A 26,889-nucleotide genomic window follows, 5' to 3' on the forward strand; every position below is an offset into this window, starting at 1 on the left:
TTGAATAAAAGTTGAATTTTTAAGAATGAAATTCAAATGAAAAGTGATCTTTCAAATTCCAATTGAGAAACAAAACATGGTTGAACTACATTTAAAGATCAGCATGGTAAATCTTAATACAGATTACAGGTAAAAGTTAAAATGTCAACACACTGAGATAAAACTAAAAAAAAAAGATAAAAGGAATAAGATTTCAAAATAGATTTGAAGATGCCCAGACTGAAGTTTGAAAGAAGTCAGACATTAAAATAAATAAATAAATAAATAAATAAATAAATAAATAAATAAATAAATAAATAAATAAATAAATAAAATAAAAATGTTATAATTGAAATTGTGGGAAAAATATTCGGATTTCAAAACATCAGAACTGAGCAAAAACAACTAGTAGCTAGCTGTTAGTTACTACTTGTAATAACTACACACTTTTCAAATCAGTGTCAATAGTTTATAATATAGTTCGAGTTATGATTGTAAGTCAGCTACAAAGTTAAAATATCGATTGAAGTGAACAATTGAAAAGAACTTTTAAAGCTGTCTTTTCTCCAGTAGTCTTACTTTTATAACACATAACTTGCAGCTGTCTAACAACTTCTGTTGAAGAGTTTGCAGGCCTTCTGAACAGCGCCGCTGCAGTACCACATTCTGACAGCAGGCGGCGGTACCATTCTTAAACATTCACGTCTCGTCATAAAGCTAAATACAACTTACAATTTAAGAAAGCTAAATATTGTTCATTTTTTAATGGGATGCACTCATAAAACGGCATCATTCTATTTAAAATGGGCCAACATGAAAACAGCCAGAGCACCAATGACTGCAAAATGTCAAGGTAATGTTCAGATGATGTAAGATGAAATTTATACTCTTGTTGTCAAATGTGATGGTTGTGAAAATGATGATAATGATAAAGATCTAACAGCTACACAAAACAACCACAGACACACAATCACAAAAACTGATGATACTCATAAACAGATGGTAAATATTAAGAAATACACCAGACACTCAACAAAAGAAACTAAAAGAAGCACTGAATACAAACAACTCCACTAACTACTGGAATGTAGACAGATGTTAAATACCAAAAACATTACAATGGGACTACAAATGAACTGAAAACAGACATAAAATGTTGGCATTTTCTCTGCTTCTGATTTTAATTTTGTGCTGCTGTTTCATCTGGGTTTGAATACGATTCTCTCTCTTTGTCACTTTTAGTTTTAGTCATTTATTTAGTCATCTGTTAATATAACTCTGATGACTGTTTTCATTTCATGGATCCGCTTTCTGTCTTTTGTTTTTACACCTGAGATTGTATATTTTTGTTATTTTCTTTGTGTATTTTATGTCTGGATCTCTGTAAGAGAAGCTGACTAATTTTATTTTTCCAATAAAGTATTTCTTTTTCTTTCAGGATGGATGAAACATTCATCTTTGAAAGGCTATAAGTCCAGGATTCTAAACTGATACTTGACCAACGATTTGGGGATTTGGGATCTTGAGGACACCAAATAGAGTTAAAAACAAATGAAGAAAAAAAACAAGAAAAAAACAATAAAACGATCATACAGAATCCAATTAAAAAACATTAATATATAACCCAACACAATTTGATATAGTCTAACAGTTTTGTCACATTTCAAACAGTAACACATTGCCCACAGTTTTTTTAAACAATATTATAATATAAACCCAAATCAAAATAAAAACACATAAATATTATTGGAACATAATCCCACAGTTATTTTACTAAAAACATGATTATAATCGTGGTTCCACGAGCTTTTGTTTTGGAAGCCTCCCGGAAGTCGTCACCGCCTCTCGCAGCACGAGCCGCCTCTCGGTGCGCTGACGTCACGGGGAGCCCGGCTCGCTCGCGCTGGGGAGGAGGAAGGACATGACACGGACACCTTTTCTCCCAGGACTTGACATGGACTCGCTTTACTCCAGAAACACTGAGAAATGCGGCGCAGCTTGTTGACAGACTTCTAGAATCGGAGGATTTCTATGCGCCGCGGTAGTTTGGAGCACTTTGAGGCAGCAGGAGGAGGCCAGCGGGCGAACCCAGCCGCGACTCACTGTTTACTGTTCGAGAAATCATCGACTTCGGAGAAATGGCGTTAATCCTGTTTACGAGGTCCCGGGCACCTTTAATGAAAACCTCCCGGTCTTTAAAGAATGAGTTCCGAAAAGGTAAAGGTAAGACCTCTGTGGCGAACGTGTCTGTTGTTCCTGTTGGTTTTAATGTTTACATTGAAGCTAAATTTTTAGCTAGCAGGGCTGGTGGTCCCAGTTCGACCCCGTTTGTTTTCACGAACCGTCAGATCACAGCAGTTCCGTCTGAAAACTCTCCCCGTGTCACGGTTTCAAACTGATGGTCAGCAGTTGCTTTGTGTGAAGCCACGGCGGACTGTAAAGCATCAATGAGAAAGGCACAACAGAATGAAGCAGCGAGGTTATCCGAGGACAGGCTGGCGAGCGCCCCCATCTCTCCTGCAGGAGGAGGAGGAGGAGGTGGAGGAGGGGAGGATGACAGGGTGAGGGGATGAGAGGATGCTGTTGCTATGGCATGCAGGCTCCTCCGATCATCCAGCATCCTGTGTGTCCTCATGTCACCCCAGCCAGGTGGGAAAACAACAGAAACATGTTTCTGAGGCTCTGCGATGAGCTCGTGGTCATTCAGGGATTCGGATGCACCGTTATACCTTTTCTAAAGGAGCAGTCTCTCCTCGTGCTGCTGCTCATTTGCTGTTGTTGACATTCTGATGCAGAGGAACAGTGATGCTGCAAAATGCATCGGTGCTGCGTTCATAGTGGCTGATATGAAAAATACATGTTTGGCATGCTTTTCTTCTAGCCAAAATACAGTAAAGGTGGTTGTATTTTTCAGCATAACACGTTTTTCAGGCATTAATGGGTAATTAAACATACGTGTACATTTGATTTTCCATATGAAGCTCAGAGCCATCACGTCTACTCATCTCTCCTCAATGAGAATATAGATCACAATAAAAGGCAGTGTGTGAGACGGCTTGTGTCGCTCCCCTCTGGTCCAGCATCGGTTTGGGGATGCAGGCTTGTTTTCTGACTGCAGAAGAAGCGTCTGGCGTCAGAACTGGTCTGCTGTTGAAGCTGCCGTTTCTGCTGCACGTCTGTCAGCTGCTTCTGTTTGTTTTGACGCTCTGTCACGTTTCACACTCACTGGGAAGGAAACACCCAAAAGCTCAAACCCTGCACACTGGCTAAAGCACTAGTCACATGAGCTTCCCTCGGCTCATGACATCTCAGTGCCCTGCAGGTGTGTGTGTGTGTGTGTGGTCTGCGAGTTGAAACGAAGCCCGGGTCTGATTTAAACTGTTGACTGAATATGGAGTTTTGCCAGTTTTCTCTTAATGGATTCTTCTTTTTACTTCCGATGTAACTAAACAGTAACGACCACACTGCTCTTCCACACACTGTCGTGTGTGTGTTTCAGGTTTCTGATAACGGCTGGGTCAGTTTTTAAAATCCATTCAGAGCGTTTTGTAAACCTCCAAATACGATTTATCTAAAATTAGAATTAGAAAACTGGCAAACTGCACACAGAATTAAGCAGATTAATTACTGTGAGATGAGGCTGCTACCCGCTGACTGCACCACCGTGTGCAGTCTCAGCTGATGTTCGAACTGCGCTGTGTGAATGGTGTCCAGTTTTTCTCTTTGGGATGTTATGAATCGTCAACACTGTAAGAGAAGATTCATGGCTTCTTTTGCGTAATAAGGCATGAGAAATTGAAACGACTGTCTCCTTTCTGACTAAAGCAACATGGAAAATGTAGCAAACAACAGCGATGGTGCAGAGCTGTGGCGAAGTTTTAAATGTTCTTTGGCATCACCTTTGAGGCACCTTCATTGTTCTGATGTTGAACACTTTCAAGCAGAACATGAAGCAACATTATTCAGCCAATCTGGTCAGTTTATCACAAAGTGAACGTGTGGTGAAAGAGTTTCTGAACTGCGAACTGAAACCAGAAGCACAAAATCAAGGAAGAAAAGGTCAAAAATAACAAAAAAAAAAAAACCCCAGCAAACTGCTTCTCTATTCAAACTCTGCAGACACAGATCATAATAATTAACTTTATCTCCCATTCATTCTGTCACATCTGGCTGGATTTGATACGATGGTGCCTGTTCTTGATGTTTTTACTTGCATCAGCCCTTCCAATGAGAAACACATCCAGAGTAATCTATAGCGCAGCCTTAATCTGATTCAGATTAGTTTTCCTGGGTAATCTGCCTTCATCTATAATAAGCTGAGTTGGACTCCAGCCCCCCACCAGCCTCCTACTGTATAGGTGCATAATATCAGATTAACTTGGTGTTGGGGGCGACATGTCCCTCATGTCGTATTGAGGTTTACAGCGGCCACAGCGGCGGAGACCTGACGGGATCCATGGAGCCGCAGACACCAACAGCCGGAGCGCCGTGCTTCCTTAATGCATCCGCGCTGCGCTTATAAATAGATAGATGGGGATTTGTCTGTCTGGAGTGGAGAGCGCGCTCCTGGCTCCAGGCCCAGATTATCAGACGAATCGCAGAAGGTCAGCGCCTGGTGTAACGCCACCTGAGACCTGAGGCTGGCCGGCGGAGAGGCGCACTGCTTACACTGCGATGGAATTGGAGCGTTTTCAAGAAGTTCCACCTTGGGAGCCGTTTTTAAAAAAAGCTCTGTTGTCAGTAGCTCTCAGCACCGTTGTCGTGTAAACACACCCTTAAACCCAATGAAGATTTTGTGTTTTCACTTGAAGTCGTGGTGAAAACAAGGCCTCAGGCTGTTGACTCTGAAATCACCACCTTCTTCTCGTCTCGTGCTGTGAAACAAACTTTGGTTGTCAAACTTCTAAATAACTTTGACAATAAGATCCAGTGAAGCAATAAAAACCTGCTCATCGTTCCTGTGTCTTCAGGCTTCCAGTTCAGGGAAGCCTTGACTCTATATTGGAATGATTTTCCTTCACTGGTCCACGTTGTCTCCTCCAAATCAAGCTTTTTAGTCCAGTATTTTTCTGAAACTTCCTCCGATAAGAACAGTAGAACGATGTGTGTGGAGGTTTTCAGGCCAGATGTCTCAACAGAGGGCAGGAAGGTCACTGGTGCTGAAGATTAGAGCTTTATCTAACACAGAGTCAACATGCGGAGGACACGCCATAAAGCTGTGATAAGGTGACGTCTGTGCGCCGCGGCGCTCTAAATGCCTGAGAAGCCTTGAAACGGGAGTCCAGCTGGTTCTCTGTCTGCAGTCGGACGGGAAATGACCCAGAAACGCCATGTTTTATGGCGATGGTGAAACCAGACCCCCAACGCTAAAGACTCCATAAACCTACATACTGTGCACGGCGGACTCACGTGCATGGCAGAGTGACGTGCGCTCGGCTTCTTCCCTCAACTTGAACCGATTTCCCACCACAGCCGCTTGTTTTCAGGTTCTGTCGGATTCTCAGACGACTCGAGTGACGTGTGACATCCCAGTCTCGTCACAGGAGTGGATAAAAGCTGCCGCGGGGCTCGTGAGGACTTTTAATTAGACAGCAGTGTTTGCAGACAGCTGCAGGCTGTGGGTCAAACAGTCAAACGGGAAGATCAGCTCCTCCCCTTCACTCACATCAGGAAACTCCAGATCAAATCGAGAAGCACTGCTGGAGTGTGAAGCTTTCCCCGGTTAGTGTGAACTGTCGAGGACCCGAGCATGAGTCAGAGAGTTCAACACACACACACACACACACACACACACACACAGTCAGCAGAGCTTCTTCTTCCACCTACTGCTAATCATTAACTCGCCATTCATGAAAACGTGAAAACAAACGGCGGCTGCGCCGCGGCAGAGGAAGCTCGCCACACCTGATTCCTGTCGTCACATCAGAGTCTGATGTTTCACCACCAACCTTCAACCTGACAGGAAGTGGAAAGCTCCCGGCTCAGTCGAGTCAATGTTTCACTTCAGTTTGAGCAGCGTTTCTGCACGGCCTCGAGGAGGTCAGGGTTCAGCGGTGCGGCGGCCCGAGGCCCCGCTCTCGTTGCGATGAGATGCCGCCGCGCCCTGCTAATACGTTACCTATGACTGTTTGGCCAACAGCACCTCCGCAGAGGCTTCCTTCATCCTCTCCTCTTCACATTTGATGAACTAGGCTTCCTTTCTTTGATCAAAGATCAGGTTTGGGTTGTGGGGTAAAAAAAAAAAGGCATCTTTGAAAACTTTAGAATTTGGTGCATTTTTTTGATTAAACTTGCGGGATTGTGACTCCTCTCCTGTACATATGCAGACTTACTGCGCTCATCCGTTAATCTTATAGATGACTTTATTCACAGCTGATCCCTGACCAGCTGGCAACGTCATACACACTCCAGCGCTTTCTCCCACTCTTTGGTAATAAATGTGTGAATAAATACACAGAGTAAATTAAGATGGCCTGTATTTACATTACTATCTCATAATCTGTTTGGCATGTTGACAGGAGGCGGTGATGAACATAAACCTGTCCTCCAGGGATGGTTAATCAGTGACGTTAGCCGTTAGTCATTACAGACAATCCAGTGAGAGACAAGGTGGAACATGCACAGAAAAAAAACACCTCATGGATCAGAGGGTGAAGTTTTCTTGGAAAAACTCACTCATTGCTCATTTCTAATCAAAATCAATCCAGCCAGAAGGAGGTTCCTCCCTCTCACAGCTCCGTAGGAAACTGCAGGGTTTTTTTTTGGATGTGTTGAGATTTTGCCTTTGAATTTCTGCTTCCATGTGTGAAATGTTGGAGTTGTGGTGCAGAGTCGTTATTTCCAGAGGGTGGAGGAGTTGAAGGGGGGCCGGGGGCTTTATGAGGTGGAATAACCCACAGAGGAGACGCTCTCCTTTCCCCCGCCCCTTCCAGCGGTTTCTCTCTGTGCTACAGTCGCTGACGCTGTTCCAGTAAATGCTGTAGGTCCCGGCCTGGTCCTGGATCCGCTCCAGCGGGCCATGTGAGAGCTGCTGGAAGGGGGCGGGGCCACGCCCACCGCCTGCCTCCGATTGGCCGAGAGCGCCCCGGGGGCCCGCCTCCCCCCTTCTGAGCCCCGCGCTGGGCCTCTGAGGGTGTGAACCACAGATGAGAGCTCAGATATTCAGAGGAGAGCTTCTCCATTTTACTGCCCCGCAGGCCTCGCCCGTTTCGAAGACCCGAGAGGAAAAACAGCCTCTTCTCCTCAGAACGGGCTCAAATTTATGGAAGAAAAAAAAACTGTGTAGATATTCAGCATTTTCAAACTCTTCACTGCATTTAAAGTGAAAATTGAAGTTGGAGAAAGTGCAGGTTTCTCCATTTGAGGTGTCACAGCCTGCAGCAGCAGTTCCCTGATGATGCCTCCTCCATGCTGCTGGAGCACCGTGCTCCCTGACGGATGACCTGAGGCCTGTGCTGCTCATCCAGAGCTCGATGACTGGAGGCCTGGACTGCTCATCCAGAGCTCGATGACTGGAGGCCTGGGCTGCTCCCTGTACCATTCAGTTCTGCAGACTCACCTCCAGCCGCACTGTCAGGCCTCCACCTCGAAGGACGTTCATTGATCCAGTCCTGGATCAAACACAAATTGCAAATCTTTCCATAGTACTCCTTGTTAGAAAACAAACAGGAAGTTGTGCGAAAAACACTGAAACAGTTGGACATTCAGACATAAATAGAAGGTCACATTAAGGTCACCTGGAAAGGTCAGAGTGCATTTTAGGTTCAGCCTGAAATTTCATCTGAAAGCCCGTTATCACGAACTGTTAATGAGTATTGTTAGTTACCTTTCAGACAGTACAAAGACAAATGACACACACACACACACACACACACACACACACACACACACACCATATCCAGTCTCATATACAAACTGTTACGTAAAAGAGTAACAGCCTGCTGCGTTATTACATAACATGACTTCAGTGCATGTGACTGCAGGCTGGAGTATGATACAGCTGCATATACTCTGTCAGTGTGTGTGTGTGTGTGTGTGTGTGTGTGTGTGTGTGTGTGTGTGTGTCCTGTCTGGAGCTCATGTTTTTTTTTTTCATCTTTCAGGGAAACTGCAGGACGGTTCCTGTTTCAAATGCACGAGCCTCAGACTCTCCAGTCAGAAGTGAGTCTGTCAACAAAACCTGCAGCTTTAATAAACGATTCTCTGAACTTTATTTAATTCAGTTACATTTTCTAAACACATTTTTCATTTTATTCATTACATTTTCCTTCCAAGTTGTTGTTTGTTGAACTTTTTTATTTTCTTTTTCTTCTGTGAGAATACCCTTATTTTATGCTTTTTAAAACCTGTACAGTCATATCAGTCTTTAGGGCCGTGTTATTCTCTGGTTTTAGTATTCCTGTGAACTGTAATTAATTTCTTTTTTCAATTTTTGGGTCCATTTCTGCTTCAACTTATATTCTTTGCACTTTGTATAATTACATCTTTAAACGTTTCAGCTATTTTGGTGCCTTGTTGGTTAGTAGAACATTTGTTTGAATGTATTTTATCAGTTTTTTTTCTAAATCTTACTTAAAATTCAGGTTAACCGACCTGATCTTTGCTTTAGCATTTAAATGTATTCAATGTAAAGTAATTTATTTGTTTTTTTAAGTATATTTATAGAAATATCCCGCTTCATTTCATAATACTGAGTTTGGATAATCTCTGTGTTTTCCCCCCCAGCAGCGCCCCCTAGTGGCCTGACGCGCTAATGTCTTCCATGTTAGCGTTTCTGCCATTTCCGTGTGAACAGACATCATTTTCGAAACGTTGCGTGTGTGTGTGTGTGTGTGTGTGTGTGTGTGTGTGTGTGTGTGTGTGTCTTCAGGTGTGACGGCCTCCGGCTCAGCGGTCTGTCCCAGCTCTCCTCGTTCGGTCCGTCCCTCCCGCCGCCGGACGAGTCCGCCGCTCCCTGCCTGAGCTCGGACTCTCAGCGCCTCTACTGCGCCCTGGTGGCGGTGCCGTCCCCGTCCTCCTCCTCGTCCTCGTACCCCGGCATCGCGGCGGGGGCGCGGTGGACGATAGCGCGACCGCAGGACGTCCGCGGCGTCCGGTGGATCCACGCCTCCGGCAGGAGGTGGGACGACTCCAAGGTGGAGAAGTCTCTGCGCTCGTTGAAGGACAAGAAGAAGAAGCTGGAGGAGGGGGGGCCGGTGTACAGCCCCACGCTGGACGCCGAGCCGGCCCGGCGGACGCTGCGGCAGCGCGTCCTGGACGAGGTCAAGCACTACTACCACGGCTTCCGGCTGCTGTGGATCGACACCACCATCGCAGGGCGCATGCTGTGGAGGGTCCTGAACGGACACCCGCTGTCCCGCCGCGAGAGGAGACAGGTGAGGGGGGGGGGCGGGGGGACACGCACGGTCATTATGGCCACTGCTCTCAGTGAAACGAAGCGTCTCCCCTGCGCGGCGGAGGACGGCGAGGAGCTGAAACATCAGAGCAAACAGCTCAGACGTCTTGCTCCTTAATGTTTAATCCACCGCCTCTAACTGGATCAATTATGGGAATTGGCTGAACGCTGAGTTGTTTACTCACCAGACGCTCAGCAGGTTGAGCCGCCTGATTGAAGCTTGAGCTGCTGACGGGAGAAGCTGTTGTTTAACGTTCGCTTCACGCTGCGTTTATTTTCTCAGCTTAAACCGCGGGAAGAGATAAAGAGCAAAAAGTGAGACGGAGTCCAAAACTTCAACACCTCCTCAGTTCCTGTGGTTCACAGTTCAGCATAACCTGAGTCTGACTGAACTTCAGCTCATACCGACTGTGGGTTCTAGTTTTAACTTCACATTATCTTGTAATTTACTGTTAAATACAGAGTGGAAACCGGTCGATTTCACTTATATGCGATCCTTGCGGTAACTGGATACGCCGGGTTTTCACCGGTGGGGGTGTGTGTGACGTGCAGAGCAGCTGAGGGAGGCCCGCTGCTCTGCAGTAATCTGATCAAGGTTCTGGCACGGAGGCGTCGTTTCAGGCAAGGTGAGCAGGTCGGCCGTGCTGCTCGCCACACGGGGAACATTCAGACGACACGCGAACAAACCGTGATCATCTGGAAGGTGTGAGGGGTCGATCGGCCCCCTGCCGATCCCGGCAAGCAGGTCATTTACATCGACTTCAATGAATGAATGACAAGGAGCAGTTGGAGCACATTTTCCTCGACTTAAATCACAAAAAACATCCTGAAGGGACTTTTTAATTCTTAATTTGATGGTCTTAACTGATCAAATCACTTAAAAGTTCCAATCTGTGGAAAAAAGAAACATCTCAAGAGGTTTACATGATGCCGTTTTGAAGTGATAATGTAAAACCTTTGTGGTGTTTCGTTGTCTGTTTACATGACAACAGCAGTCAGAGTCTGAAAACAGCTGCCAAGATAGAATTAAAACTCTCCGTCTCTGGAAAATGATGAAAATGCAACTTTTATAAAGTTCTCCAAGTCTGTTCACACTGTTTTCAGTGTTTCTGCCGTTTCAATCGATGGACAAAGTTTTCAAAAAGTTTCCCCGTAAACACTAAACTTTTCTAAAAACACATAAACGACGTGTTTTCGCCTGAAACGTCGTCGTTTAGCCTGAACCTTGGACTTTACAGTCATTCAGTACGTTTACGTTTACCACAAGTAATCCCATCACTGGCTGATCTGATTACAGCGGCGCCATGTAAACACTGCAGTCTGACTGGACTGGACCCGTCGATCCCAGTGAAATCGTGACGGGATCAGAGGAGAATGTTTAAGATCTTCAGAGGCCTCGGAGCCTGGCGGTGGTGCTGATGATGATTAAACCCCCCCTGACCCCGCTGACCCCCCCCGACCCCCCCACCCCTCCTGCACCTTTTGAGATGCAGCAGCCTCCCTGTGAGCTTCCTGAACCCCTCCACACCTCATTCATCTGACCCAAACCTGCTTCTCCTCCTTAATCTGCTCCTTTCATATTCACTCCCAACACTCAGGCCTCCGTTTAAAGCCGCTCCTCCTTTAACCCCCCGTCCCCCCGATGGGACACTCTGGGAGACGATATACATGTCAATGGGCCGTGGACAAAGGCCTTTTCACTCCGGCCGGCCCCAATCCTTCACCCCACCGGCCTAGAAAGGACCCGTGTTGTGGCCTCCTGTGTCCCGGGCCGGTCCGTTCAGCCGCCGCCGGGCGCTACAGCGACGCCTTGAGGCCGACCGCCGTCGAACCGCTGCTTCTGTTCACGTCTCGGCAGACTAAAACGCTTCCTGTTGGATCGAATGCGCTGATTTTTTTTTAAACTTTGTGAGGCAGATTGTTCACTTTGGTCAAATCGTGGCCGCAGGGTCAGAAGTGCTGAGTAGAGGAGGGTGATTGGAGCAGGAGACAAAGGAAGAGCGGATCAACACGTCCAGCGTTTCAACCTGTTGCTGCCCTCTGCTGGAGGAACACACACATTACAGCCCAAAGCATGAAAAGTACCCCAAAGAAATGACCCCGGTTTCTGTTTTCTGCTCAGTTCCTCAGAACGTGTGCGGACGTCTTCCGGCTTCTCCCCTTCCTCGTCTTCATCATCGTCCCCTTCATGGAGTTCCTGCTTCCCGTCGCGCTCAAGCTTTTCCCCAACATGCTGCCGTCCACCTTCGAGACGCAGTCCAAGAAGGTGAGCCCGAGCTTTGGGATCCGGTCTGGATCCGATCCGTGGCCTGGACGGGTGTGTTCACTCTCCGGTCATCTCCGTCATCCCGCCGCCGGACGGGAACCGGAGGAGCGGTTTCCCCTCAGCCGCCCTCAAACCTTCCCTTTTCTTTTCTCTTTTGAAGGAGGAGCGGCTGAAAAAGGAGCTGAGGGTCAAACTGGAGATGGCCAAGTTCTTACAGGACACCATCGAGGAGATCGCTCTGAGGAACAAGGTGGCGCAGGACACCGTGACCGAGGAGTTCTCCACCTTCTTCCAGAAGGTCAGTGTGGCTCCAGGAGGCAAACACACACTCATACTCACTGCTGCCACCTGGTGGTCAATACAAGAACTACAGTCTGTTTATTTCATCCACATTGAAGCATTTCTTTACTCTATCTGCACACATTAGTTCAATATAGATTTGATTGATTTCTGATGCATTTAGATAATTATTTAATGTACATTTTGTATAAAAAATATTTTAAAATGATAATTTATTCTATTATATAATTACATTTGTGTTACAATAAACATATTCTGGAACTGGATCTGATCCCATCTGACGATGCAGGTGGTTGAATAACATAATAATAAGAAATGTAAGTAACTAAGAAGATTTAGGTGAAAACTATCCGCCTGAACTCATGTTGAATGTCTTTCAAGTTACTTTTGCATTAAAATCTGACTTTGAGGGTTTCTGCACTGTAACGTCTCCGTCGCTGCAGATCCGTGACTCCGGCGAGCGTCCCAGCAACGAGCAGATCATCAAGTTCTCCAAGCTGTTCGAGGACGAGCTGACCCTGGACAACCTGACCCGGCCTCAGCTGGTGGCGCTGTGCCGCCTGCTGGAGCTGCAGTCCATCGGCACCAACAACTTCCTGCGCTTCCAGCTCATCATGAAGCTGCGGGCCATCAAGGCCGACGACAAGGTGCCGGCGCCTCCCGTCTTCACTCTGCCAGAGGAGGGTAGCTCCCAGAATGCCTCATTAACACAGCTCTGTGCTGTCGCTGCAGCTGATCGCGGAGGAAGGAGTGGAGAGCCTGAACGTCAACGAGGTGCAGGCGGCCTGCCGAGTCCGGGGGATGAGAGCTCTGGGAGTCACCGAGGAGCGTCTGAGGGAGCAGCTCAGCCAGGTGGGAGGACACACAGCTGGATGGCCAGAAGGGGGACACACAGCTGGATGGCCAGAAGGGGGACACACAGCTGGATGGCCAGAAGGGGGACACACAGCTGGATGGCCAGAAGGGGGACACACAGCTGGATGGCCAGAAGGGGGGACACACAGCTGGATGGCCAGAAGGGGGACACACAGCTGGATGGCCAGAAGGGGGACACACAGCTGGATGGCCAGTGTTAGAGTTCACATCTGGACACACATCTGGATTCACATCAAACTCAACTCAAACACATACTTATGTAAACACTACATTTCCTTTTTAGGTTATCGTTGATTGTAGTGATTTCATTTCTCCTCTGGTGTTTTTGTGTCTGCAGTGCTCCAGCTGGACTGCTGGGTTCGGTTTCATTGACTTTTCATAAATGAAGCTGAAGCGATCTGAGTGAGATTAAACAGTAACTTGTGATGGAGCAGACCTCAGAGATCCCTCCAATCCCTCATAAAGCAAACGGCTGTGCAGAAGCCACTCCAGCTCTATGTTTATGCTCAACAACCTTAGAATTAGTTAAAAAAAAAAAATCCAAGCAAGAACTTGTCCAATTTGTAACTATTTTATCGTCAAAGCACATGAAAGAAAAAGAAAAAACATGGAAGTTCTTGCTGTTTGGACTCATTGGATCTTTTTATCTGAAGTTGTTTGGCTAAATTTGAGCGGTTATTTAAAGTTTTAACACAGATGGATGTCAGGAAGTGTGTATTTAAGAGTGTAAAGTGACTGTGCGGCTCTCCCTCTTTGCAGTGGCTGGAGCTGCACCTGAACCAGCAGATCCCCACCTCGCTGCTGCTCCTGTCCCGCGCCATGTTCCTGCCCGACACGCTGTCGCCTGCAGACCAGCTGAAAACCACGCTGCAGACGCTTCCTGAGATGGTGGTACGTCACCGCGGCAGGGAGTCCGCCGCGTCCGGCGCCGTGAGCCGAAGGCGAGGACAATGAAAAGGCCGTTTCTCCTCCCTTTCCAGACCAAAGAGGCTCAGATGATGGTGGCGGAGATGGAGCTGTCCAAGGTGGACAACAAGACCAAAGTGGAGACGACGCTGCAGGAGGAGGCGGCCATACGCCAGGACAACAAGGACCGGGAGATGGAGAGGCTGGCCGACGCCGCCGAGAAGGCTGCCAAGGTAACGGCTCTGCGGGGCGTCCGGGAGGCGAGGGCCCTCCTCCCTGCTTCTGACTGGAGGAGGATGGATTCTCTCATCTCCTCTGCTTTTATGGTGTCGTGTCGACTGGCTTTGGTCTTTTCCTTTTTGCCCCCCGAAGTTTTCCCTAAAGCAGATCCCAAAGTGTCGTCCACAGAAGACCGTAAGCGGGCACTTACTGTTAATATATAAAGTTTTATTGTTTTTCTTTTTACTGTATAAAATACACAGATGCATATTTCTATGGACAAAGATTAAATCAGAGGATCCAGGTGATTAAACTCCATAATTCCTCATTTATCTGACTGATAATCACCAGTTTACTGTTGGAGTTGGTTTCTCATTAGGTCTGTCTCCCCTAGACCGTAAACTACAGTGGTGTGAAACCAACTTCAATACAAGATTAAAGCTACATGACTTTCCCTGATCATGTTCATTCAAAGAGAAACTTGAACCTTTTTCTACGCGTCTGTGAAATCACTGACCACAATAAGTGTTTTCTGATCTGTCTTGAACAGTTTGCAGTGAATTCCTGGCGTGTGTTACTTCAGTATGTTTTGTGGAGGAGATATAATAGACATTCATTGAGTCTGCTTTCTGAATTTAGCTCTTAGATTCTTTATAAATACATATTTAACGCACACTTTATAGTCATTAGCTGCTGTTCTGCAGTAAATGTTTCAAGGAAATCCATTCTGGTGTCATAATGTAATCAGATTGTGGGGTTTGTTTGGGCTTCAGAGGAGTCTGTAAGGGTGATGTTAAGTGATGTTTATCACCCATGTTGTGGATGTTTGATCCGCTGCGCTGTGTCCTGCAGGGGGAGGAGGTGGGGCTGGAAGCCGACAGGATGAAGCGGAACGGGGCCGCGGCGGCGCTGTCCAAGACCGAGACGAGCTCAGAGACGCTGAGGGACGTGGCGCCGGTCATAGAGAGCATGAAGGTGAGAAACACACATCCGGCAGCAACGCGGCTACTTCCTGTACGAGCAGATGTGATTCCGGGATATTTACAAGTCAGAATGTTCCTGGTTTTATAACTTTTGACTCCTACTTTAAAGCCATCACCAATAATATGCAATGATTCTGAACAACATTCATATTTAAAATGAGCACAAAAAAGTGAGAAAATCTGATGAAATAAATAGTGGAATTGCAGAAATATATCAATGCATTTTGCATCTCAGCACATCAGCCGAAGCAAATTAACACTTTTTGTGGCGTTTTTTATGCAGATCTCACATCGTACTGTGGAAAAGTAGCACCTGGTAGTTTATAAACTGGAACAGAAGAACCTTTCCCTCATATCAAAAAAGAAATAAATCCTATTTGAAGAATATTTTAATCTAGAATTTGTGATATTTATCTGATTTTAGTCTGTTGTGCATCATACAAGAGATTTTATTTAATTGTTTTTATTGCGACTGACTTGAAAAACCTTTAAAATCCACCAGTGATTGGACTATTCGGTTTCTCTGTAAACTAAACTCCTGAAACATCCGTTTCCACACAATGCAGACTCATAAATTCAACATTTCCTCAGTGATGGTGCTGTTTTCTCTGTTGGATGATAACGTGTTGTGACTGAGTGAGTTCGTGAAAAGCTGAATATTGACGTTTTGTGTCGTCTCTCGCTGTTTTTTTGACCTCGTCACGCAGTTTGAACAGTGGCAGGCGTTCCTGCGCTTCCAGGTTTGGTTTTATTGAACTCCCTGAGTGTCTCCTCCCCGACGGACCCCGTTCATAACGCCGGTTCCTCTGAGCCTCGCAGACGTGGGTCAAACCGCCCGGGAGTCCGCCTCGTTCAGACACCAGAGAAGAAGAGAGTAAAAACCACACGCTCCACTGGGTTTGATGAAAAGCAGGCGGAGGGAGTTAGAGGCGAGCTGTGATGGCTGGGATCTGATTATGGTTGTTTTCTATTTAGTTGTCAACATTCAGGCCAAACCTCCAGACGTCACAGCAGAAAGGACGAGGACAGATCTGGAACGAATAGAATGGAAAAGATCAGAACGTCGAGGAAAGTAGAGCAGAGTAGAATAGATGGAATAGAGTCATGAGAACACAGAACAGAATCAAACTGTGACTGAATGGATAAGAATAAATCTAATACTACTGATCAGAATTAGAGCAAACAGTTTGATTCTATTCCAGGATGTTTTATTCTATTATTCTAGTTGAATAGAATCTGAATTCAATTAATTTGAATCATATTAAATTACATAACATGGATAAAATAGAACTAATTAGATTAGAATGATATAATTTAATACACTATAATAGAATTAAAGGGAACAGATTCAAATCGAATTGGAGGATAGAACTGAATAGAAATCAGAATGTAACTAAGTGGAATAGTTTTGATCTGAATAACGTGGGCAGAACTGAAGCCAGTAGATTAGAGAGAGTTACAGTTGAAGAGTAGAATCTAATGAACTGGAATCGGTTGAATTAGAAGAATAATATAAAGTGGACCAGAAGGGAAAGAACTGATATGAAATGAACAGAAAGCCGAATAGACTTAAATAGAATAGAATGAAATAATAGAACAGAACTGACCTAATAAAGTGAAATAAACTGGAGAAACAGGATGGAATAGACCAGAATAAAAAGTGACAGAACTGAAATCTGCTTCATTTGATGCATTAAAGCCTCATTGAACTCTTTCACCCAGACGTTTATTATTAATGTAAACCGATCCCACACGTCTGTGAAGAAGCGCTCAGCTGGCGGCTGTCACTGGATCTCAGGTCAGAGTTTCCAGAATAGATTCGCTCTGCTGACGTCGTTTCCTGCTGCAGCTTTAAATACTTCAGACCTGGATCAGCAGAGGTGCAGGGTCTGTTTGACCCCCGTCTGCGTGGACTGACCCTCCCTCCTCCGTCCTGGGGCCGGTGATCCTCCCACTACCCTCCCTCTGTAGCCCCTCATGTCCTCCACCCGGTGCTGGTGTGTGTGTGTGTGTGTTCTGAACTGGATTTAGTGTTAGATTTAGAAAGTTGGAAATCCTAATTCTCATTTTACAGTGTAGAATGAAACTAGAGAGCGACGCGTCTCAATGGAGACAAATTAATAAATGGATCTCAAGTAGCAGCACACTGAATATTCTCTCAGTATTTGATACAACAAGCTTCATTTCCAGCTGTGAGCAGGTCTTCTGTTTGTTGAATCAGCAGATAAACAGTCTTAGTGTTCTCTGGACTGTTAGTGGAGCTTGTTTTGGTAGTTTTACTGGTCATGTGAGACAGAAGTCCGGTTAGTTCAGCTTCACGGTGTGTTTCAGGGCGAGGAGATCACCAAGGAGGAGATCGACATGCTGAGCGACGCCTGCTCCAAACTGAAGGAGCAGAAGAAGCTGCTGACGCTGGAGAAGGAGGAGCTGGAGGAGCTGAAGGACGACGTGCAGGAGTACAACGAGGTGAGTCCGCAGCCCGCAGCAGGCTGCAGATAGGCTTCAGCTCGCTGTGCACCTGGAACTTGATGAGTGTGTGCGTCGGTCCTTCGTGCACGTGGGGCCTCATGCTCGTGTGTTTCAGGACCTGGAGGAGATCAAGAAGGAGCTGTCCAAGACCGGCCAGGAGAAGGCTCTGGAGGAGTCCAAGGCCAGCAAGCGTCTCTCCAAGAGGGTGAACCGAATGATCGGCCGGATCGATAAGATCATCGGGGAGCTGGAGAAGGACAAGGTCATCCTGGACGGCCAGGTGGACAGCGGTTCCACGCCGCCCGTAGGGTGAGTGGCTCCTCTTCGCTCCCAGCAAAGCTTCGCCTCTCAAAAATCCACTGTTGACTCTGATTCTGGAAAGTCGCTTTTCGCCGTTCTGCAAGCTGCCGTTAGGAGGCTGTGCCGCTTCGCTCAGGTGGAAATCATCTCTTTATCCCACATGACTTCCTGCTCGTTATTAAATTACCTGAGATTTCATATAATCAAGCTGTCGGCTCCGGTACAACCGGAGGAATCACCAAACCTCCAGGAACTAAACAGACCTCTCTGAGTATCATAGCATATCATAACTTCATTTTTCATATTGACTTATTAGACTGTTTCAGGTGAAGTGAAGCTTCATAAAATCTAAATCTTACACAGTATGTTTCCCACAATATCTTGTAGCTACTAAAATTTTTATAATTTTGACGGATCTGAAATCATACAAACTGCAAAAACAAAATCTTACCAAGATGTCTGTTAAAATATCGACTGTAATGTGAGAATTCTGACCATTTCAAGTGTGATAAAGCCAACGAACATGATAAAAATGGTGACTTATGGTCCAGAATATACAGTAATTCCTTCACTTCACCAACAGCAGCTTTAATCTCCTGATAACTGAACATTTACTGGAACATAATCTTACTTTTTGTGAGCATTTTCGCTTCAGTTAACCAGAGCAACACCTGCAGGCAGCGTTACAGTTTTCAGAAGCCTGTACTTGGTAAGAATTGTCCCTAAATCAGCCGCCTCGGCCGCTCGGCCGTCTCCATCTCCATGGCTTTACCGCTCGCCGTCCCCGCCGCCCGTTTCCACGGCGGCCTGCTCGTCATGTCGAGCATCAGAACTGAAATCCAGCCGATTCCAGGTTCTGGGGAACGGCGGCTTCATCCCAGCGGCTCGGAGAAGTGTCTGGTGTTCTCAGTGGATTGTTTGTTACTGCAGCTCTCATGGCAGCTTCGCCCTGTTTCCTTCACCTTCACCTTCATCATCCTCATCCTCATCTTTCATCTCCTTTCATTGTAAAATGGTGGTGGAGATCAAACGTGAACAAAAAGAGAGATTCCCCCTGAAAAGCAAACAAATTTTAAATCAATTCTTTTATTTTTTTTAAATTTCCAAATTCTAACAGATGTGAAATTTTGCAGATTATTCTTTGCTAAATATCGCGATGGCTCGAGGTAAGCCCCGCCGCGGCGAACGCCCGCCTGCTCGTCACACTTTCTAACATCACATCCTGACTGATTGGAGATCAGCGTTTTACTAAGCCGTCTGTAAACGACTGAAATCACCTCAATCTGCTTGACGAGACACGTTTTTTTGAAAAACGTGCTGTTAGACGTCAGATTTTGATTGCTAGACGCACTAAATGTCGCTAACAGGACCCTCGACTCATAAGACTAATGGATCCGGTTGTTGAAACCCGTCTGGTGCAGCTGTGAGTGTGAAGACGAGCGTTCTGCATTCAGCTGCAGCTGAATCCACGTTCCAAACCCGGCGCCGTGCGCCCAAACGAGGCGGCCCCAATCAGACCTTGAATGCAGCATGCTGGCCTCAGGCCTTCTCCACCGCATTTTACCCCCTTTTCCCGGGTTGGTAACCGCTTCCTGTATGCAGTCTGTTCTACACCTTCAGGGAGAACCTGATCAGCATCGACGAGCTCATCGCCGTCATGCGGCAGATCCAGAACATCCCCGAGCACAAGCTGCAGAGCATCGCCGAGGCGCTGGACGACAACAAGGACGGCAAGATCGACATCGACGACGTCATCAAGGTGCGTCTCCACGGGGGGGGCGGCGGGCTTTAAACAGTGGAGACACTGGAAGGGGACAGTTTCTGTCTCCGTGTCTCCTTAAGGACACTTTGACACATGGAGAATCAAACCTACAACCTTCAGTCTGCTCTAACTACACAACCACAGCTGCTGCTGGCTCAAGGCCAGATATAGGTTCCAGGTTCACAGACTGAAGGTTCCAGGTATTTCAGCTGATGTTTGTGTGTGTGGTGAAGCCGTTGCGTCGATCGCCGGGCGGATCTGATGGGTGTGGTTCTCCGTCCAGGTGGTGGAGCTGATCGACAAGGAGGACATCGACATCTCCACCTCGCAGGTGGCCGACATCATGGTGATGCTGCAGAAGGAGGAGAAGCTGATGGAGAAGGAGAAGGCCAAAGAGAAGGCGGAGAAGGAGCAGGCCGCCACGCTCAACAGCTAACTCCACCAGCTCTGCTTTCTGTCCTCGCATGCAGAACAAACAAACAAACAAAAAAACAAGAAGCCAGGTGTGGCTGCTACCTGGTAGGTGGAGGACGAGCCGCTGCCTTCACACAGAGACGACGCCTCCCTGGAAAAATAACTTCTGAAATAGGTTTAATAATAGATTATAAAAAAAAAACAAACAAAGGCTTTTTGCTCTAAAATGCACAATATGGAGGAGAATATAATGCTATATGTTCATATTTAGTTTTGTGTAAATCTACACAGTGATTTATGGAAGCGCTGCCTGAAGGCGTCCAGCCGGGAGATGAGGGTCGCAGGTCAGACCGCCTTGCCTTTTCACCTCATTCACGCCGTCATCTCAGAGAAATGAGCGATCATTTCTGGACTTTTGCACAGTGAACATCGCCACCGCCATTCCACCCTCTTTTCTTTCATGGTGTTTGTCCGTCCTGTGTGTTTTTCTGGGCCGTCCTCAGACGGTGTAGCTGGTTAGCGGCTAGACGAGGTCGACACGCTTCCTCCAACCAAAGACGTGGGTCCAGCTCCGCCGCTGGAGCTGGACTCACTCTGAAGACACATTTCTTATCATTCCTTCACACATCCAGTCCCGGTGAGGTGGAAACCAGCTTCTCCTCCTTCAGTATTAAAGAGAAATACTGTAATTAACGTTGAATATTGGATATTTCGGGTGAATCCGTCACCCGGGCGACGTGCAGCTCTTCAGCATCCTCTTGTAAAGTAGTCCAGTTGCACAGTATCGAGCAGATTGTGGTTATTTTCTATCCTGACGGAGATAAAAGAATAAAATGAGCTGAATGTGTGTCAGAAGCTGCCGGGAAGCTCGTCTCTCACGTCTGAGCTCAGGAGTGGAGGACTGATTGCGCTAAAGTGGCCTTCTCACATATACTTTGGTTTATTTATTTAGTTTTTTAGTATTTCCAGGATATATTTACGCTCTGACCTAACCGTGAGTTAGTTTGAGGAGTTCGTCTGTATATGATGGAGAGTTTGAATTGATCCGCTCCTCTTTTTTTCTTTTCCTTTTTTGTTCTTTGCACTGAATGTTTGTAGATTCCTCAGGATGAATTCAGATTAAACGGCAGAGCAGCTGCTTCTTTTCTAATCCACAACTTTCACAGTTCATCCCCATAAAATACAGTAAAATACTGCGCCGAAGAGTGGAGACGGAAACCAGCCGGTCAGGAATCGTTTCAGCGGCTCAGTAACCATCAAAACACACAAACAAAACGTATACGCACATTAATAAGCATGCCGATTTACAAATTTGTGTAACGTAACAAAAAACACAAAGAAATGAATGCAAGACAAACAAACATGCAGATAAACATATAAACAAAATAATTACGCAAATAAACATACAAACATTTGAGCACACAAAATATCTACATACAAAAACAGGCAGGCAAACATACATAAAAACAAAAAACATGCAAATGAACAAATAAACACCAGGTATCGACATGCAAAACACAGACACACACCTGTTTTATTTTGAAAATCTTGTTTTTCAGACTAAATCAGGCAACATAACGATCAAAACCTTGATTGGCTTCGGAGTGTAAACATTACAACGCAGAGAAAATCTCATTTATTCCATCAATTCACAACGGATTAACTAATCTGACGCTTCAGCTGCAAAGTTCAAATTATTCATGGTGAAGATTTTATGTTAAACATTTTCCCTTAAAATGGAGAAAGAATAGAATTCGAGTCATTTTATTGATCTTCAGTAGTTCAGCTAATAGTGTTTAGTTTGTTTTATCATTTATGATGAATAAATTCAGTTTGTGACACGGTATTCACATTTTCCACATTTATAGTGGATTAAAAACACGGTCTGACATTTAAATGGTTTTGAAATAATCATTTAAGAGAGACTTTAGTTATAAAAAAAACCAGAAATGCTGAAATTCTGATTTAAAAATGAGCTTTAAGTGAGCGAGCGTGTGGGGAAAGATGCCTTTTTCATCAAGTCTTCAAAGAAATCGTGATGGAAACAAATAAATGGGCAAAAACACGACTTTAACACCAAACCATAACGAACAAAAATTAGTTGGTTTTTTTTAAGTTGTAGATTAAAATCCTATCTAGGTGCTGATTTAAGACGTGCTGCTCTGAGTTGGATCTGCGTTAAAGAAGACGGCATTCTGCTGCCATTTTTTTTTTTTTTGGAGTAGAGAGTCTAATTGTTAAACGAGGAACATGCAGGGATCTGGAACTTGAACGTCTCGCGGTGCGTTCAGGGACACACCAAAGTTCGTCCCGGACGGAGCTTCTGTTGCTTTTTTTCCACTTTGCATCCTTGTCTTCACGACACGCCGTCGTCTCTGCTTCAGCTCACAGGAGATTAACACACACACACACACACACCACACACACACACACACACACACACACACACACACACACACACACACACACACACACACACACACACAGACTTCTGGGAATAAAAACACACTTTTCTACTAAAACAAACTCAATCAAAATCTAAAAAAACACACAAACAAAAGGCTATAATCATATCCTACTGGACGTTTTGGTCATTTTAATATGAGGTTAATTTATTCGTCAGGGACTCGTCTGACAGTTTTCTCTTATTTATTTATTTATTGGATCAGGTTTTTTTCCCGTTTTCCTCTCGACACTCGGAGTCATGCAGGGCAAACAGACGAGCGGCTCTTTGGTTTTACTTCATCTTCAATTGAATGTATCCGTTTGTTTTTTTTTCTTTTCTTTTTCACACAAATTTTGTGTTAAAAAAATCATAGTTTTGAATAAATTGTGAATAATCTTGTGTTACTTTTGGTTTGATTTTTTTTTATTCTTGTTTCTTTTCTTCAGAAGAAAAACAGTCACATTTTCAGAATTGATTGCTTTTTATTAAAAGGTAGGAATCGCAGAGAAGATATATTTGTTTAAATCAAGGGGAAAAAACACATCTAAACCTTATTTTTAAAAGAAAGACTTGATTAAAATGAACAGTAAGAGATAAAATCTAAAAGATTCAGCTGGAAAAAGTGTTCATACATGTTTTATAAATGTTTTTGGATGTTTGTGAAAGAGTAAAAAAGGAATCAAAATTATTTATGGAGAGCAATAATGAAAATTTAAATATAAATAACAATTGTTTGCTATTACAAAGAAGATATTCTTAAAAAGATTTTAGCTTTTTGTTTCTTGTTTTTCCGTCGTCTCCACCTCCATGCTGCCTTTTCTCACGGTTGATTTCAGACTGTTAAATGTCCGCTGTCCCTTCACCCCGTCTCCATCCTCCACGCATCCCAGCATGCATTTCACCCGGGAGCGGGGGGGGGGGGGGGGGGGGGGGGGGGGGGGGTCTCAGATTGAAGGGTCTCTGGGCTCCAGAGGTAAACAGGGTTCCGAGGTTCTTCAGTGTGAAGAAGACAAGCCGCCTGTTTCAGAGCCGCGCGAGGAAACGTGAATTTTGGAGAAGTTTTAACGTTTGTATGACTTTTGTAAATACGACACGCAGCCGTTCAGCAGACATGGGACAGGAAGTCCGTCCTCTCGGTTCCATCCTTCACTGCTTCAGAGCCTCAGTTCATCTGTGAAGCGGCTCTAGAGCAGGACGATCGATTATCAGAGCGCAGAAGACTCCGGCTGTGGATCCTCTCATCATGTTCTTTAAACAAATGTAAAAATAAACTGATCTGTTTTAGATCAGGCTAATGCTAACGCTAAGGGAGACAGCAGCTCTGCAGCTCGTTTCATTAAAGCAACGGTTTGATCAGACGCTCGGCATCAATCAGCGACAGTGATTAAAACGTTTCTAATGTGAGGAAAGAACGTTCAGCTGTCAGGATCTCACGCGGAGTCTTTTGGACGACAGTTCCACTTTACTCAACATTTAGTGTGCAACATTTTTTTCAGATTATCAAGGGTAATTTGATCGTTTTCGATAATATCTATCAATCGTTTGCATGTTTTTTTCGGAAAAACCAAGTCGATCAGGTGTTTTCCAGAACTGGTGGAGATTCTCAGTATCTGGTGAAGGTCTGCTGCTGGAGCCGCTGTGGATCAGAGAAGACCTGCGAAACTGCACTGGAGTGGGCGGGGCTTAGATAGTGAACAAGCTGTTTTGATTGGCTGCAGATTAAGGACACGCCCACTACTGCAGAGAGAGTTTAAAGTTCTGCATTTTTCTTAATTACTTTGTAAAGATCAAGAAATAATTATCTAAAAAACAAAATTAAAAACTGGGAACATTAACAATAAAAAAAAATAACGGTTTGACTGCTTCATGAACCGTTTCCCTGAGAATCAGCTGTAAATCAGACACTGCTGGGGACGTGCACGCCTCACATGCACTGTCGTCACGTTGCCGGCGTTCTCTCAGATCTGTGGACTGAATGTGAGGATGGGACTGCTCAGACCGGATCTTCACGGCCGTCAGAGCCAGAGGACGACAGGAAGAGAGCTTCTCTCCGGCGCCGTCACTTCCTGTTTGTTCCCAAACAGTCTGATTTTGAAATTCGTCTCTGTTTTTATTTAGTGCTTTCAGGACTGCAGTCCTGTGCTTTTTGATTGAACACACTGATTGTTCTCTTCTTGATGTTTCTCCTTAATTTCTTGTTTCCGGTCCATCTGGGAAACCAAGTGGGACATTCCCAGATCAGCTGGGAGCCTTGATGGGAAACAAGTCCTCCTTTTAGAAAAGTGACATAAGACTGTTATCGCCTGGAAAATCCCACCTGATGGAGGAAGAACTCTCTTCATGTTCATGGAAATCCCTCTTTGTCCCTCAGATCGTCTTCACGCGTCGTCACAGGTGCCTCGTTTTACTGTCACGTTCGAAGTCCTTACATTGTGTAAAATCTGCACTTTAGCTTCACTTCTCCAAGCCTCCCTGTTTTTCTGCTCTCAAAAAGAAAGAACTGCGAACATCTTGAAGGCGACTGAGGTTACAGTGAATTCTTACGACGCTGATTTCATTTGAAGCACAGATGGAAACTCTGCTTGTTTGTTTGCTGGAGGGAGGAAAATAAATCAAGAGCTGTGATTCCGCATTAAAACACAACAAAAGCCTGTAAAGAGCGTGAAAACGGCGGATCGGTGTCGTCACGCCTCCCAGAGCTTAAAGAGCCGCTTTGAACTCCTTTTACTGCAAAAACAAAAGTTTCATTTATGATTTCTTGGAAGAATAAAAGCATCATCTGTCTTTCCGCTCAACTGCTGTTCCCACGGCGACGAAGCGGGAGGCGGGCGAGGCCCGAGCCACCAGGCGGCGAGCAGAGAACACCAGAACCACTGCTGGACACGGCACTTCAGTCAGGCTGGACGGAGACGGGATTACAGGGTTTATGGGGATCGCAGGAATCGCAGTGATCGCCAGGTTTACAGGGATCTTGGGATTACAGGGGTTGCAGCAATCACCAGGTTTACAGCTACTGTGTGATAGCAGGGATTACGGGATCGCAAGTTTTACAGGGATCTCGGGGATTACAAGGATCATGGCGATCACTGGGATCGGGGGAATCACGGGGATTATGTGCATTACAGGGTGGACAGGGATTACAGGGATCGTAGACATAACAAGGATTACAAGGTCTGAGTCACATGACTGGATCTTCTTCTTCTTCTTTGTCAGAATTCAGCAATTTGACTCCAGATTTTCTTCATTTTTGAAGTGATTCTTAAGGCTGTGAGTCTCTAAATGTGAAAAACAGACAAGTAATCGCCCAGTTTAGATCCGGAGCATCGAGCACTGTTGTGTCTGCTACTATAAAGACATTTATTTAATAAAATAAATTACTGTTTCATGTTTTTTTTGTTGTTTTTTTTACCATTGGCGTAATGGTTTGGCTGGTTTGGAGAGTCTTACGGGCCAATTTCAGCCCACGAGCCTCATGTTTGACACCCCTGATCATCACCAGTCAGACTTCCAGTGATCTGTTTTGGATCAAGAAGCTGGGACTTTTATGCAAAATGTCTCCAGAGTTAGAAGATGCACAGAGAGACGATGTGACCGACTGAGTTCTCGCAACCAAAACTCGGGTTGAACCAGACTAACCGACCCGTCTGGTTCAACCGAGAATCTTCTTCTTCTTCTTCTTCTTCTTCTTTCTTCTTCTTCTTCTTCTTTCTCTTCTTCTTCTTCTTCTTCTTCTTCTTCTTCTTCTTCTTCTTCTTCTTCTTCTTCTTCTTCTTCTTCTTCTTCTTCTTCTTCTTCTTCTCCTCCTCCTCCTCCTCCTCCTCCTCCTCCTCCTCCTCCTCCTCCTCCTCCAGGGTTAAAAGGTGCAATCTGTAAAAATAAAACAGTTAATTAACTGAACCTGAGAACACACACACTTGTCATCATGCAAATAATTAACCACTGATAAACTTTAGCGGCCCCTACACTGAAATCTGTTTATCTTTAATAAAAACAGTTTCTGATTTTTATTAAATACATTGCATTGATTTGGGGATCTGATCCCTGTTTTTTTTTTTAACTCAGAACTTTTAAAACTGATTTTTTAAATTTGTGCACAAAACAGAATTAAGTCCAAAAAAGTTTACAGGAACAAAACATGTCGTTTACAGCAGTAGTCGATAAAGGTGATAAAGAAAAGTAAAAGTGACAAATAAAGTAAAAATGTTCATTTATGAAAACAGAACGGTGTTTTTGGGACTGAATGCTGGGCTGTGCTGCCTTGCTCAGGAGCAACTCAACAGGGCTTTCCTGCAGTCTGCAGGCTGGCCACTAGATGTCAGAGTCTGCCTGTTCAGATGAGTGAATCCTGGTGAACTGGAGGAATGTGATGAGGAGGGAGAAACTTCTCCTTCTGCTGGATTTCAACTCTGGAACTGAAGCGCTTCCACTGTGAAGGAATGTGAGGAATCGAACCAGCCACCCTGCTCATCGCCATGTTTCGTGACTCCACCGCTTCGCTGCTTTGAACCATTAAAACGGACTGGATGAGTTTCAGATTCCCTCAAAACCACAGAATTCTCTTTATTTTTATGAACT

The 26,889-nt window shown here is 45.2% G+C and overlaps 1 protein-coding gene across 4 annotated transcripts; it reads left to right on the plus strand.

Moving 5' to 3' along the window:
* Positions 1 to 1,880: 1,880 nt before the first annotated feature.
* letm1 (leucine zipper-EF-hand containing transmembrane protein 1) lies at positions 1,881 to 22,718 on the plus strand. Of its 4 annotated transcripts, none has more exons than XM_030117135.1 (14): positions 1,881 to 2,202; positions 8,082 to 8,139; positions 8,849 to 9,353; positions 11,496 to 11,639; positions 11,800 to 11,937; positions 12,383 to 12,586; positions 12,672 to 12,791; positions 13,575 to 13,706; positions 13,796 to 13,954; positions 14,793 to 14,915; positions 17,255 to 17,389; positions 17,508 to 17,701; positions 19,295 to 19,451; positions 19,738 to 22,718. In XM_030117135.1, the coding sequence occupies exons 1-14, from the start codon at positions 2,118 to 2,120 to the stop codon at positions 19,888 to 19,890; spliced, it is 2,307 nt and encodes a 768-aa protein (XP_029972995.1). In that variant the 5' UTR covers positions 1,881 to 2,117; the 3' UTR covers positions 19,891 to 22,718. The 4 variants fall into 4 exon arrangements, with proteins under 4 accessions (XP_029972995.1, XP_029972997.1, XP_029972996.1 ...); XM_030117137.1 differs by having other exon boundaries at positions 19,313 to 19,451; XM_030117136.1 differs by having other exon boundaries at positions 1,881 to 2,196.
* Positions 22,719 to 26,889: the final 4,171 nt, after the last annotated feature.

This window comes from Salarias fasciatus, chromosome 19 (assembly GCF_902148845.1).
Source record: "Salarias fasciatus chromosome 19, fSalaFa1.1, whole genome shotgun sequence".
In the NCBI taxonomy this organism is placed as follows: Eukaryota; Metazoa; Chordata; class Actinopteri; order Blenniiformes; family Blenniidae; genus Salarias; species Salarias fasciatus.